This window comes from Candoia aspera, chromosome 4 (assembly GCF_035149785.1).
Source record: "Candoia aspera isolate rCanAsp1 chromosome 4, rCanAsp1.hap2, whole genome shotgun sequence".
NCBI lineage: Eukaryota > Metazoa > Chordata > Lepidosauria > Squamata > Boidae > Candoia > Candoia aspera.
Window position 1 is genome coordinate 35,753,426 of NC_086156.1, and position 15,420 is coordinate 35,768,845.

At 38.6% G+C, this 15,420-nt stretch overlaps 1 protein-coding gene across 1 annotated transcript in view; it reads left to right on the forward strand.

Annotated features, from left to right (window-relative positions):
- The first annotated feature begins 3,647 nt into the window (after positions 1–3,647).
- The window catches only part of CHN2 (chimerin 2), a 152,904-nt gene continuing 141,131 nt past the window's right edge, over positions 3,648–15,420 (forward strand). Inside the window, exon 1 of the mRNA XM_063303825.1 lies at positions 3,648–4,292. Within this exon, the coding sequence (XP_063159895.1) occupies positions 4,244–4,292 (49 nt within the window). The 5' untranslated portion in view covers positions 3,648–4,243. The remainder of the gene's footprint in view (positions 4,293–15,420) is intronic.

Sequence of the window (15,420 nt, forward strand, 5' to 3'; positions counted from 1 at the left end):
TTGTCCATCTGGTGAAGTCCATGTGTAAAGCCGTCTCTTAGGTTGTTGGAAGAGAGTGTTTGTTATGCAGAGTGAATTGTCTTGGCAAAATTCTATCAGCCTATGTCCTGCTTCGTTTTGTTCTCCCAGGCCATGCTTACCTGTAATTCGAGGTGTCATTTGACTGCCCACCTTAGCATTCCAGTCTCCTGTGATGAAAATAACATCTCTTTTAGGCGTATTGTCCAGTAGGTGCTGCAGATCCTCATAGAACTGCTCTACTTCAGCTTCTTCAGCATTTGTGGTTGGGCCGTATATTTGGATCACTGTGATGTTAGATGGCTTGCCCTGAATTCGAATTGAGATCATTCTGTCGTTTTTTGGGTTGTATCCAAGCACTGCTTTAGCCACTTTACTATTAATTATGAAGGCTACTCCATTTCTTCTGTGGTCCTCTTGTCCACAGTAGTAGATCTGGTGGTTATTTGATGTGAAGTGGCCCATTCCAGTCCATTTCAGTTCACTGACGCCCAGAATGTCTATCTTTAATCTTGACATCTCACCAATAACCACATCCAATTTGCCCTGGCTCATAGATCTTACATTCCAGGTTCCAATGGTGTGTTGATCCTTAGAACATCGGATTCGCCGTTCACCACCAGCACCGTCGGCCGCTAACCGTCCTTTCGGCTTTGAGCTAGCTGCGTCATCACGACTGGGGCTAGTTGAGCTCATCCTCTGTTCCTCCCCAGTAGCATTTTGACCATCTTCCGACCTGGGGGTCTCATCTTCCGATGGTATACCGACATATCTCTGGTTGTACTGATCCATTTAGTTTTCACGGCAAGAATACTGGGGTGGGTTGCCATTACCTTCCCCAGGGATCGCATTTAGTCTGACCTCTCTGTCATGACCTTCCCATCTTGGGTGGCCCTTCACGGTTTAGCTCATGGCATCATTGAGGTGCTCAAGCTCCAGCACCACGACAAGGTAACGATCCTTTGCGGAGCATCAGTAATTTAATTTTGCATTTTATGCACAAAGACTATCTTCTATTTCTATTAAGTGTGCTTTGCCCTCTTGATTTATTAATTTGTGTGGCATATTTTCCTCTGAATATTGATGTTGTACTTGGGTTTGTGGAACAACTTTTTAAAATCAATGGACACGTCCTAGAATGATACTAATTTAAGATAGCAGAAATATTACCAAACTGGACTTACTGCAGGATACAAATTGGCTATTTAATGGGCTTCAAAACTATACAGGTAGACCTCGCTTAACAACTGCCTTGTTTAGTGACTGTTTGAAGTGACAATAGTGCTGAAAAAGGAACTTTATGACCAGCAGGCATTTATGACAGTTGCAGTGTCCCGCAGTCACATGATCACCATTTGCGCACTTCATAACCAGCTTCTGACAAGCAGTCAATGGAGAAGCCAGCAGTAAAATTGCAAGTCGCGGTCATGTGATGTCTTGCTTAACAACTCATGGTGATTCACATAATGACTGCAGTAGAAGTGAAGCTGTAAGCCTGTCATGGTTACTCAATGTTTCGCTTAGCAGCTACATCACTTAGTGATGGAGTTGCTGGTCCCAATTGTGGTCGCTAAGCAAGGACTACCTGTATTAGCCTTTCTCCAAGTAAATTTACATATTTGTTTTTTAAATAAGGGATCAGGTAGATACAGTTGCAGCTACATTTAGATCAGAAGCACCACTCTACTGCAACGCCTTAGATGTGACATTCTTGTTCTCAATGGTACATCTGAACACTTAATTTCCATTATTGCAATAATGTGTGCATGCGTTCAAGTCAGTGTTTTCTCTCCTACTTCTTGTAGGCAGCATACATGATTCCCTCCCTTATAAAGTTGTTACAAGATAGGCTAGGCTGAAAGACAATAAAGGTCATCTCATAGCTGAATCAGGACTTCAGCTCCACATGCTATGCACTGTCACACACCTATTGTCTCCTAAGTAAGCCATTTGTTTCCATGGAAAAAGAGAGAGAGCGGGACCTAATTCTTCCAATGATCAGTGAAAAGCCAGGTGGCAGAAAGAAGCATAGCTCATGTGTACCTCCCTCTTCTTTCCCTTCCTTTTCAGAAAAGATTATTGTAAGACAAAAGTATGTCAGGTGTGACCTTAAATAACCCTAATAAAAAAGTTTCATAAACATTTGAATCAGGAATTGTGGGAAGCTCCTATGCAAATACCCATAAAGTACTCACATAGAGACAAACCCACAGTTGTAAAATATAAATACTATAAATCAGTATATGTTGTAATGTATGGTGCGCAGGCAACCCATAAAAGCCAGCCATTCATGCAGCTTGCCCAGTCTTGTCTCTCCCCAGCCTCAATATAGTCCCAGATAGTTAGCTGATTGATGCACTATTAGGTAATGCATTTTGGGGAAACATGCAGCATTCCTAACCTATAATGCAGCTGGCTAATTTATGGTTGGGTGTCTTGAGAATGCAGCCACTGAATTCTTGCTACCACTGACAGTGGAAAAGTTGCAATTTTAGCTGGTGTAACTTGAGCCATGCAACTAAGATTAAAGCTAGGTTGTGAAGAATCCTGGTTGCTTAAATGATAATTGGCTGGATTCACAGAATACTCAAAGTTAAAACGAAACAAGACATATATTAACTTTGTGCAATGTTGACAAAGGCTGTGTTCATGAACAGACAGAACACAGTTGATGTGTTTTTGTTTTGTTTTTATGATTGTATGCAGCCCAGAGTCACTTGTTGAGATGGACCACTATAGAAATCAAATAGACAGACAGACAGACAGACAAGCCAATCACATTTCAGCCTAGTGTATTGTTCAGAATGAGATTGTATGGTTAGGTTATGGTTGTGGTTCAGTGCATTATATATTCCCATAAAGTTGTATCAATTGAATAAATTGTGGTTCAGATAAGCATTTTATGGAGAGACAATGTGTTTTCAAAAAACAGTTGAGAGAACATGTCCAAATACAAAACAAACTGATATGGAAGATACATATACTGTGGAATAGTTCTTGCTTATGACAGGAAATCCAAAAATAAAGCTTCTCTAATGGTTGCTTGTCAGTCACTGGATGAAAACCTCCAGGGGCAGAATTCTCTCCCAAGATGGCCCAAGGGACTCAGCAACTTGAGGCAAAGGACATGACTCCAGAAATTAACCGGCCTAGCTGAGGGCAGTGTAAAGAAGAGCAAGACCGACCCGCTGCTGTTTCCTAGAGGAACGGGCGAAGAGGTACCACAATGGCGAGCCACACCTCCAGTAGTTGTAGTAGGAGCGGTTTTTATCTGCTTTGTGCCACCTCCATGGAAATCGACAGAACCCTGGCACAGGTGACCTGGTCACAGAGCTTTACAACAATTGAGATTAAGGGGGCGACACTTATCTTAAAAGGTTCCCCTGCTTTGACAGGAGGGGACGGGAGAGATGGGGACCAAGTCAGACCCGCATGCTCGGCCCTGCGCTCTCCCCTGGAGGGCCGGAAAACGCAACAGGCACCGAGCGCACCCTGAGGCAGCCGCTGGGGACCCGCCTCCTCGCTCTCGCCTTCCCGCTTCTCCCCTCCTCCAGAAGGCGGCGCGACCTGCCTCCGCTTTCCAATGTTGAACCAGCCTTGGCACATGGAAGGAGCGGGAGCCGCGCTCGCTGTGCCAGCTCTCCTGATGCCAGCCAGCGGAGAGAGCGGTGGCCACAGGGGCGGGCTCCGGCTGGGCTCTTGCGGCGCCTCTTTCGCTTCTCGCGCGGGACTCCGTCCGTGCCTGAACCCTGGGCTGTCCCCTCCGCTGTCCCAGGGGCTGCAGCCTGTCCTTTCCTCGGCTTCCTTTGTGTGCGTGATGGGAGCTTAGGCGGTGGCGGCGGAGGAGGTGGAGTCGCGCGCTGCTTAGCTTGTCAAGACAGCCGTTTAGGCGAAGGGAGGGGAAAAGGCGAGGGAAAGAGCTGCTGGGGCGGCTCTAGTCACCGGGAAGCCTTTTCCTCCTCGGGCAGAGAGAAAGGAGCTGGACGCAGCCCGGTGCCCTTCCTCGGGCAGCTTCTCCTCCTTGCCAAGCCTGAAAGGGACCCAAACAAACCAGCCCCAGCAGCACGTTATTTGGACGAGGAGCGAGCAAAGCCCGGGCGGCGCCTGCTGTTGCTGCTTTGCTCAAGGGGGCTCCAGCACTTTGAAATGGGTCGGGGGCGGCGGAGGCAGCCGAACAGCAGCGGAACCACCTGGACTAGTCGCTAAGGAGGCCGAAGGGAGGAGGATGGCCACATCCAGCAACTCCAGTTTGTCTGGCTCCTCCGTTTCCTCGGGTGAGTTTACAGTAACTGCCCTCCTTTTCCGTGGCAGGATTTACCTATCTCCTGTTTTATTCTCGCTGGTCCCGGATCTGCTTAAATACCGTTTATTAGTAGCGTGTTGAATTGAGCGAAGGACCTGGCTGTAATTCCCTGTTTCCCACTAAGTTGCTCTTTTGCCCTCTCTCTTTCTCTCTGTGATAGGAACACCTGAGTCTGGATGCAGCTGCTTTTATTCCGTTTGCAGGCAAAAAGGAAGAACTGGGTCTTGGGCAGAAAGGTGCATGTTTTCCCTGGGGACTAAGTTGAGAGAAGATAAACGTGGAAAGGTCTAGCATTTCTAAACCTTTTCTCCACTGATAATCAAGAGGTTTTTAAACTCAAAATACTGACAATAGTATTTAATCCATAAATAGAAAATACCCAGGTGTCATTCCTGTTATCTAGCTGACATGGACCCTGGGTCAAACAAAAACAAGCATGAGTTTCTATTCATTATTACTCCAGATAAGATGTGTGGAATTCCAGAACCAACAGCCTCCAAAAATACATGTGCTTAACTGAGCAGTTTATTCTAAGTGCGTGATTACACCTGTTCAGATGCTGAGATGCATGGTGCAAGCGGTGGAATATTGAAGAGACCAATTTCCCCTTCTCTTCATTTTCTTACCTAGACTGGATAAGCACGTAGCACATCTGATACAGAGATGAGTCACTCTCATAGCTGAGGAGAGGCGATTTCTTGATTATATTACCAGGGTGGTGACTAGCAGCAAACAACCTTAAGACATAGGGCTTCTCAAATACAGAGGAAGACAAACCCCAATAAAGTTCTTCCGTTCTTTGCTGTAACTTCCGGGTATCTTTGAAGAGATTTGAAAGAGAAGTTGAGGCATTGGAAGGCTTGTAAATATTTTCTCAAAGGGCAGCAGTGGACAACCAAGGTTGTATTTGTTAACTTTACCATATTCAGGCAAAAGGATTTGGAATGCACACCTATGCTTTTTTACCCTATCTATAGTACACATACGATTGCACCATTATCTTGCAATCCAGTACATATTTAACTGAAGTAAATTACTGTGTCTTCAAATGTTGCCTTAGCCTGAGCTGAAGACTTAATTTTATTCCATTAGGTACTCTAGCTGTTTACTGTTTAATAAAGACTAATTTTAGCTGCTTGCAGCTTCTTAGTTTATTGAATTAGTTAAAAGCAAGACCTTTATTTAAGGGCATAAAATTTAAAGCTAATTAAGAATTTCAATACGCGAGTAGAATGGTACTCATGAGGGCTTGTATTAAAGCAGTATTTTTGCAGGTTTGAAGCTACAAATAGTACCTGAGCATAGTCTGTGAGGAACCCAGGACTGTAATTTTATAATATTTGCTGCTGTTTCATTTGCACTTCAGGCAACTGAATTATTCATTTATGTAGAAATGTACTATGCTGCTCACTTCCTTAACATTTCTGGGCAGCTTACAAAAATACAATAAAAGCAACAATAAAACATCATTAAAATTAAAGAACAAAAATATTAAAAACTAAAACAATGCTTAATATTACAACATTAAAATATTGAACGGTCTGAATAAACATGTTTTAAACCCCCTCTTAAACTATAATAAAGAGGAAATGCTGCTTAATTCATTGTTTGATGTTATGAAATTGATTTGATAACATGGGTTTCTCCTGATGGAGAAAATAGAATTAGTCATTTATTCCAAATGTGTACGTGGGGGGCCTTGCAACAGTGTCCTATTAATGACTTAAGTGTATGGAGCTAATGGTACCCAGTAGATTATCCTGTATGTGGTTTGGATCAAAGGCATTTAAGGTTCTATATACTATTACAAGTATCTTGAATAGGGCTCTGAAGGCAACTGTCAACCAGTGGAGTTTTATTGACACAAGGACTTGGTGAGACCTTCAAGAGACAACATCATCACCTACGGTGGCCACATTCAGGGCCAGCTGCAGCTTGCAGACCACTTTCAAGGTTTACTTTACAAAAAGCACGTTACAATAATCCAACCCTGAAGTTACCATTGCATGAGTCACTGAAGGCATCAGTCTCCTCCAAATAAAGGTTCATGTAGTTTATCAGCCAAAGCTGATAAAAGGTCCTCCTGTGTTATATGGTTGTCTAACCAGTGCCAATGTTGCATCTAGAACAACCTCCAGATTGTAAATCTAATACTAAAGTAGGAATGTAAAATAGACATACCTTCCAAAGTCAGTTCCTCAAAAAGAGTAATAACTTATCCAAGTTTAGTTTCAGCTACTGTAATCTTTATACAATTTGGAGAAATTCAAAGGCTTTGGAGCCAGAATTTATATTACGTTGAAGATCTAGGCTCTGACATTTATGTCAAAGTCTTTGGTTATCTTACATATTTTTATGTTTGTACTATCTTCTATTCTCAACAGCAGGTAAATGGAGGATAAATGGCAAAAGCAGCATTGCTTCATCTTGATAGAAGCTCCACCTCTTTGGTATGAACTTAGCAATGTCACTGTGAAAGAGGTGAAGCTGGATTGTGATGTCACAATGCTGCAGTCATCATTTTGATGAAACCATGAGATTCTGCAGGTGCTTCTGCTCTGCTTGACTTACATACCCTAGATCTAGTATCCTGAGGTGATACACTTATATAATGTAGTATACTCATTATAATGTATAAGATTATTATTCAGGATAACATTACTAGCAATTCAAAATAAAAGGTAAAGAAGAGAGAAAGAGAGAACTACTACGGAAAATGAGCATCTGAGGAAAAGACCCTAAAGTTGCAATATGCCAGAAAGCTGTTACTTAGTGATCTGATTCATGCTTTGCACTAAATTATGCTTTAATAAATCATGGTTTATGGAATAAATCATATAGTTGGTTGTGTTTAAACAATATGCTGAGCCATAACCTTGGTTTATAAACCACAATAGCTGTGACTACATAGCATGCTAAGCAAGCCAATGCCTAACACTATGACTTAGCATTCTGTGTGAAACTGCCGTATTTAAAATAACATGGCAAAAATTAATGGAGAGAAAGCCAATGAGAGGGTAAGCAAGAGAGAGATGAATCTTAATTCTATCATATAAAGTGGATAAAGTATGATCTGTTCACAAGAAAGGGATAAAAAATCAGATATCCTAAGTGACCTGTACCATCATGATTAGTGTATAGCGAAAGATATTCGGGTAAAATATCCTGACTATATGTATATACTAATCGAGTTTGAGCTGGTGGAGCTAAGAGGAACCACACTGCAAAATTGGAGTGGGAGTGGGTAGTTCGATTAATTCCACGTTGAAGATCATTGAGCAAGGAATTAAAAATGCAACTGTTTTCTTATACTAGAACCTATTTTGAATCTTAATTTTGAAAGTTTCAAATCAGATAAAATAAGTACTTAACAGTGCACTGTTATATGATGGAATTCACAACTGCAAGATATAGGATAATTTTAAAAAGGAATTAGACAAATTCATGGGCAAAGCTACCACATGTATCAGTATTAAAGATTATCTTCAGCACCCCACTTGCTAGGAACTTAGATGGGATGGTATTTTTGTGTGCATGTCCTGCTTAAGGCCCCCCCCCTAAATTTCCGATCATCTAGGGATTAGAATGTTGGATTAGGTAGGCTTCTGTTCTGCTGTGTTTGAGCATGTTTAGGTTTCTAATAAAAATGTTCCATATGTGGGATTAGCCTATAGAGTTTAAGGATTTGCGTAATTTAGAATACAAAATTTACTAAGTGCTGTATACAGACATTTTAGTATACTAAGCAAAAATAGTTGTTTCTAATATGTATATATTTTTAACATGGAAATACTTTTTGAAGTTCTCTTCAGTGAGAAACATTTGTCTTTGTGTGAAGTTCTTGAACTTTTCAATCACGCTTTCCACTGACTTCCTCATCTTTACTCAAAAAAAAAATGCAGTGAAAATTAGAACCGTCGTATGCATTTCATTTTTTCCCCTCCTTGCAGGAAAGTTTTCAAATACTGCAGTAAGTCCAGCATATTTGACTCAATGCATCCACGTTTTGATTGGTTGTGGTTTTCGTTTCTCAGAGCTCAGCAAGATTTTCACCATTTTCTAATAGCCTTTAGCCACAGAGTCCAGCTTTTAAAGATGAACAGCATACCATATGTGGGTTTTAAAAAATAGGTTTTGCAAATGATATACAATTATTTCTATTCATTTGACTTTCCATCGCAAGACGGTCTGTTGCTTGCATAAGGCAGAAAACACAACACTAATAAATAACAGTTGAGAATCTACATAAACTACCATTTTATAACTTTGCTAAATAAGTCAATATAATAATTGCTCAAAGAACAGGAATTAAGAATCAGTATGGAGCACTTGAGATAAACTGTGGCAGCATCTACCTCACATTTAATTTGATGGGGATCTAAAATGTGGCTCAAAGGTCAAGTCATATGTTAATAATTGCAATAAAAAGAAATTGTATAGAAATCTCTCTAGAGAGAGGTTGAAAGATGTGCTTTCCATATGATGGTTGAATAGTCAGGTTTGTTAGCTAGGCAGTCAGAACTGAACCCTTGCAATTTCTTTTTGATTCTGCTAGCAACCAAGCACAGCAACCTGCTCTGAAATCGTGGGAGAGGAGGACATTTGAGGGTTGGGATTCTTAGGTTTTTGCTATTTGAAGCAATAACCAGTGTGCGTATGCGTGTGTTTGTGTATTTATACACGCACCAAAATACTGCAGCTTTTGTACTGACTCATTTTGGAAAAGTTAGGAGAGAAAAGTCTGTCCCTTACAAAAAGAACTGAAGTCTTAGAAACGTTTCTTGCCTTATCCCTTAGGTTATATCAATACTAGGATATGCGCTCTGAAGCATAACATTTGTCTGTAGAGAGATAAATTCCTACATGGCCATGTCTGACCGAGATTTTGTTGAATTTAGAGTATGGCAAAGTAGCATGAAAGAAAAGTAAAGACTCTCGAAGTTGTCCAAACCTGTCTGGTAGCTTTTATAAGATGATTGGTGTAAAGAAATAAGCTAGCTAGCATAGCTGGTTTCTCTGCCGTTACCTGCTCTTGCTGCATGTGCATCTGATAGCCATGAAGATACCAGTTCAACAGTTGCTGTGAGGTTAATACGACATGCTAGGATAGTTTTGCCATTTTGGTGTATCCCAGTGGATATAACAATTTATCTAGTGGCAAATACAGGAAACCAGCCTTAATCTACATGAGTTTAATTAAATACTTGTTTGGAAAATATAATACATAACCATGATCTACATTTTTATTTCTCTTATAACTGCAGATGACATTTTAAATAAAATTTAAGCAAAATATGCACTATATACTGAATTAGTATATAGTGCATGTTTTGGTAGTACAGGTAGTCCTCCTTTAATGACAGTAATTGAGCCCGGAATTTCTGTTGTTAAGCAATGTGGTTGTAAAGCAAGATGGCATTGCTTAGGCAATCCTGGCAATTCCCCTTGCTGTCGTTAAGTGAACTTTACCGATTGTTAGCCCAAGCACCCACCCTGATTCAAGACATTCTGGGCTTGGTCCCTCCTGGCCCCAAACAGTGCCTTCAACTCAACCTATCTGCCTATATCCCCGCCCCCCATCTCTGCCCTTTTGGAAGCCCTGCACCCTGCCTTGCGGGGCGGCAAGCAGACCAGGAACCATCACACAGCTGGGCTGGGCTGGGCTGGGCTGGCTCTTCGCATGGCTGGGCTGGCTATTTTTGCTGTTATAGATACCATACAAATAATTCTACTTGCTTCCTGATCTTACAAACTGCTCAACTGAGATAGTAGCTTTTGCATAAAAGATTCATTATCCCTTTTATCAGCTTCAATATCACCTTTCCCAGATAATCTTCAAAACATGGTATGGGTTTTTATTTGTTTTTAGATTATAAATTGAGAACAAACATTTCTAGTGAAGATGTCTGTAGAATATTAACTTTTGTAACACATTTGCAAGGTCAACAATTTTTGAGCAGAGCTGGATATTTCTGCTTTTTTAAATCAAATACAGAATGATATAGTACAGCCTACCCAATGTTTATGTTGGAACTGTAGGTCCTAGGGAATCAATTTTGCATGGTAGCAGCACATATGAATATTGGAATACATTATTAGGATAGTGTATTCAGAAAATATATGTTTCAGATACAAGATGTTGTGGTGCTATGTAGACTGTCTAGGTCTCCCTTCATCAACTGACCTTAGTGCTCTGTAAAACCAGAACCTCTCTCCTGTGTTCAAAGTATGCAGGAAAGTTAATGTTACCTGTTATCTTCACTTTGTAAGTCAGCTAACAAAATTGGGCAATGTATTATAATATGCTATGAAAAGAACAAAAGCGAACCATTATTTAAACTATATCTGATAAAGAAGCACTTCCTCTGGCATGATGAGAACTTTGTTTGAAGTGGTGCTTTAACTGTGGCTCAGAAAATGGAAGGGAATGATATTTTTGATCACTTTTAAGTTACAAAACTCCAATTATAAGAAATGAAAAGAGGAACAGGTCACCAAGAAAGAATACATAGAAATAGTCCAGAATTGTAACAATGATATCAGAAATGTTAAAGCTCAGAATGAGCTTAGGTTGGTAAAATATGCTAAAGACAACAAAAGGGCTTCTTTAGATATGTTTAAAGAATAAAGAAGGGAAAAGAAGTAGTATACTGGTTGTTCAACAAAGGTAGCAAAATGCTGATAGATAACACATAAAAATCAACTTCTCAATTCCTATTCTGGTTGCCTACCCCAACAACAAGCTATTTGTTCCAATTTCATCTTGAAGATGGTTTATTTGAATGATTTTAAATCTCAAGACCCAGATGAATTGCATAATGGTTTGCCTATCTTTGAGAAATCCTGGAGAAACAGATTAAGTGCCAGATGACTGGAGGAGAGCAAATGTTGTCCCTATCTTAAAAAGTGGGAAGGGAGAATCAGGGGCAATCTACAGAGCAATCAGCTTAACATCAATACCCGTGTGGGAGGATTCTAAAAAAGATCGTAAAATAATTGATGTAAGTACTTTGAAAACAATTTGGTGGCTATCAGAAATCAAAATGTTCAGCCAAGTTTATCTCAAGTTTTGATAAGGTAACTTCCTTAGTAGACTGTGGGAATGCCATGGATATATATCTTGATTTCAGTGAAGCAAAGTACCTCAGTATAATCTGATTAACAAACTAGTTAGTGTGGGCTACATGACTTAAGAATTAGATGCTTAGATGGCTCAAAACTGTGTTCAAAGATTGCATATCAGATTGTGAGGGAGATACTGAGGGAGCTTCTATAAAGTTTAGTCTTGGAAACTATATGTTGTTATTAATGACTGGGAGCAGAGGTGGAGGAATGTTTATATAATTTTCAGATTAACATACGATTGGGTAGTTAGCTAATACCCTTGGAGAGATGGGGCTGTGTTTTTAATTTTTGTATTTTATATCATATTTTCCTATATGAGCCATGAGAATCATTTTAACTATGGCAGCATAGGAATATGTTTAATAAATAAAAGTTTTTTAAAAAAAAAAACTTTGATAGACATGCAAACTTCTTCACTTAAGGAATTCTAATCAAATGCACAATAGTACTGGTGGAAAAGGTCTTGGGATAATAATTAAGTATGAACTGATCATGAACCAATAATGTGATGTGGCTCTAAAAATTAAAAATGCAGTTATAGCTTAAGGCAACAAATGTATAATTTTATGATCAGGGGAATAAATCATTTCACTTTATTTTGTGTTGGTCAGACTCACCTTCAAGGACTGTGTCCACCTCTTGACACCATATTTAAAAAAGGATTTAAACAAGAAAATGAACTTAGAGAATGGCAACGAGGATGATTTTATGAGTATAAAGTCTCATGAAGAGAGACGGAAGGATCTGGAAACGTGTAACCTAAGGAGAACACTAAAACTATAAAACTATAATAGGATTTTTCAAGATTTCATAAAGATGAAGGTTAAGATCCTTACTAGAAAGTAGGACACAGAATATTGGATTTAAGCTTCAGGAAGGTTCATATTCCAGCTGAATACCAGAAAGAAATTCCCAAGAAGAGCAGTTTATCAGTGGAATCAATTTAGTGATTCTATAGTAACTGCTAAAAAAAGAGTATCCAGTATTCCTAATTCGTGTTTGATCCAGGGACCTTTTTACTAGGCAAGAATTAGAACTAACAATGTGACATTTATCCCAGGAAGGTACTTAGCAATAGTCTAGGTACATTTAGTTTATTTTCAATGAAATGTTATCTACTACAGATTTCCTTGAAGTACTATTGTTAAGTAAAGAGCGCCTGAAAGTGGCAGATTAACATCAGGGTGTCCCATAAACTACAAATGCAGTGCTTGTGTTTTAATTCTGTTTATACATTGAAATAAATTAGTTGAGAAGTGATTTCTAATCTGCTTTCCAAAGCAGTAGAGCTAAGGCCATTGCACCTCTAAATAATTGGTGTATAATTATTTAATAAATAGAAGAAACAATAAGTTATATATTATGGGCAAATGGCTCAGTCCCTTTAATCTCCAGTTTTAAAAATCAATAGTAGGCTATCAAGAAAAGGTTTCTGTGAGGAATATTAGAAAACTACTTCTTGTTAGAGCAGATAATATTACACTAGATGGGAATGAAATAAAGAATTTACATAGATATTTGAATTAAAAATGAGCCCTTTGTCCTTATTAAAAATCTAGCCAGGTAACTGTAATGGGAATATAGGAAATTCCCTCACGTTGAACAGGATAGTCAAAGTTGCTATCATAAATAGAATAAAACAGGCAATTAAAACACACACATAAGTATTAAGAATATAAAAATCTGCTACTCCAAAAATCTTTTTGTGCATTATTTAATTGCACAATCAAGGTGATCGAGGTGAATTATTTACTTAGATTTTAGATCTGGATCTTCAGCGTTCCTAGAAGATTGAGTAGATATGAAATGTTCAGAACGTCATGTTCACTGGCACAAAATGTCTGTGATAATGTACTGTTACTCCCATTAGCATCCCAAGATTCTCTATATCTTCTTAACTTAGATTTAATGAGGTCAGTACATTTCTAAACAAAAATGTCTCTAGGCCTATGTCCTTAAACAAAGATAATTCTAAAGGCAGAATGCCAACTTCCAAATTATGTTTAAGTTAAAATAATTTAAAAAGTTATTTTACTTGTTAGATTTATATCCTGAATTTCCTCCCAAGAGCTCAAGGTGGCTTGCATGAGAATCTCTTTCAGTTTCTCCCCATGAAAACTGTATAATGGAGGTTGAACTGGACAGAGAGTGTGTAGCCTAAAGTCACCCAAAGGATTCCTATAGCTAAGAGCACACTTGATAACGAGTCTCCCCAGTACAACACCCATACTACAATGGTCTCAAAAAGGTAAAATAAAGTTAGTGGAACATGAGTCTATGGATGGTTTTGTTTGTACGGTATTTAGATGAAATAGAAAGCTGCAATAAAATATTGTGTGCTGTTTAGCATGGAAAAAAATCAGACTTCTTCTCTCAACCTGGAACATAAACCTAGTAAAACTTTTTGGGGGTTGCTGAGGCCACCTTTTTAACTTGTACTACTGTATTCTAAACCCTTTGGGCCTTATTCTCTACCTTAGGATCAAGAATGTTATCCAGGCAAAAGTGAGAGCTGTCTGTAGAAAACCAGGATTTTAACATTGTTATGACCGGGCAGTAGGGTGTTGTACCTCAAAATAAGATGGAGTACCTGACATGCATGTTTTATCTTTTGTATTCAGTGTGAACTCAGGAATTTCCTTTGCAAACAATGAAGCAAATTATTCTAGCATTTTCATAGATGTTCAGAGAGACCTTCTGGGTTTTAAGTACTTTTCCTCTCCCTTTTATTTGTAAATGTCTCTATTCTGCGTAATTAGGACGTCAACCATCATTCCGTTGTCTTACTTTGGCCCCTGTTTTCACTTCTATGCGATACACTGTTGATATCCAAGTTAATTATTAGCAATTATGGTAACAATGAACTATATGAATCTATGGTCACAACAGAGGTAAAACATATTTTACATGAAATTTATATCTAGAAAGGATATGGCTCAACCAAATAGAGAACTTTATATCCTATTAATATTAACAAGCCTAGAAGCAAAGAGATGACAAAGAATACTATTAGAATTTTAAAGATTTTGTTATACACAACATACTTAATAGAAGTTAGTTTATTTATGTTTATTAATGTTAGTTTATTTATCTTTCTATTCAATTTGTTATAGAAAACAAGCTTTCTTCAGATGATGAGGCTTTGACAACCTTTTCTTTCCAAAATCCATGACTACTCATCTAACCCATGTTTTTATATCTACTAACACTGAGTAAAATTGCATAAAATTGTAGCGTTAGCAATTTAAATTATATTGACTTACATAGGAAATGTGACTTAGCTTAAGTAGGTAGTTTGTTATAGTCTAAGCTGACATGCTTGACTATCAGCCTTCAAGATCGTTTAAAAATAATTAGCAATTCAGTCTTTTTGTATGCTACACTGTACAATAGATATAGAGTATCATAAACCCTTCATAAGAACAAAATCCCATTGATAGTCTGATGACTGTGGACCTTTACTCAAAAGAAAGTTCCTCCAAGTGAACTAAGTGAGTATACTCAAAACTGCAAATTACAGTTGTTTTACAAAATACATTCATTTGTATTTATTTGTCAAAATTTTATCACCGCCCATCACCCCTCAATTGAGCTTTAGCTCATTGTGTTGGTGCTTTATAATATTTTGATAATATTGTAGTTAAAATTATGTAAATTAGAAATTCAAATTATTGGTAATATTCAAATTTCAGCATGGATATGATTGGCTGAGAGTTAGGATGAGTTTATTATTATCCTGGAATGAAAGGTTGTCCCCAGACCGTTGCAGTAATTCTTTCTCTAAGAACTCAGCACTCTCACAGATGGTCAGTGATTCAACTTGAGAAAGTAAGATACTTTGCTGCATATTTAAGGAACCAAAGTTATGAAGAAGACCAGCTTTTACAAAACCTAATAATCTGATTCCATCTGTACATATATGCCCTAAATTCTGAATTTTAAATTCTGAGTTTCTTTCTTATGCCTTTCTTGCC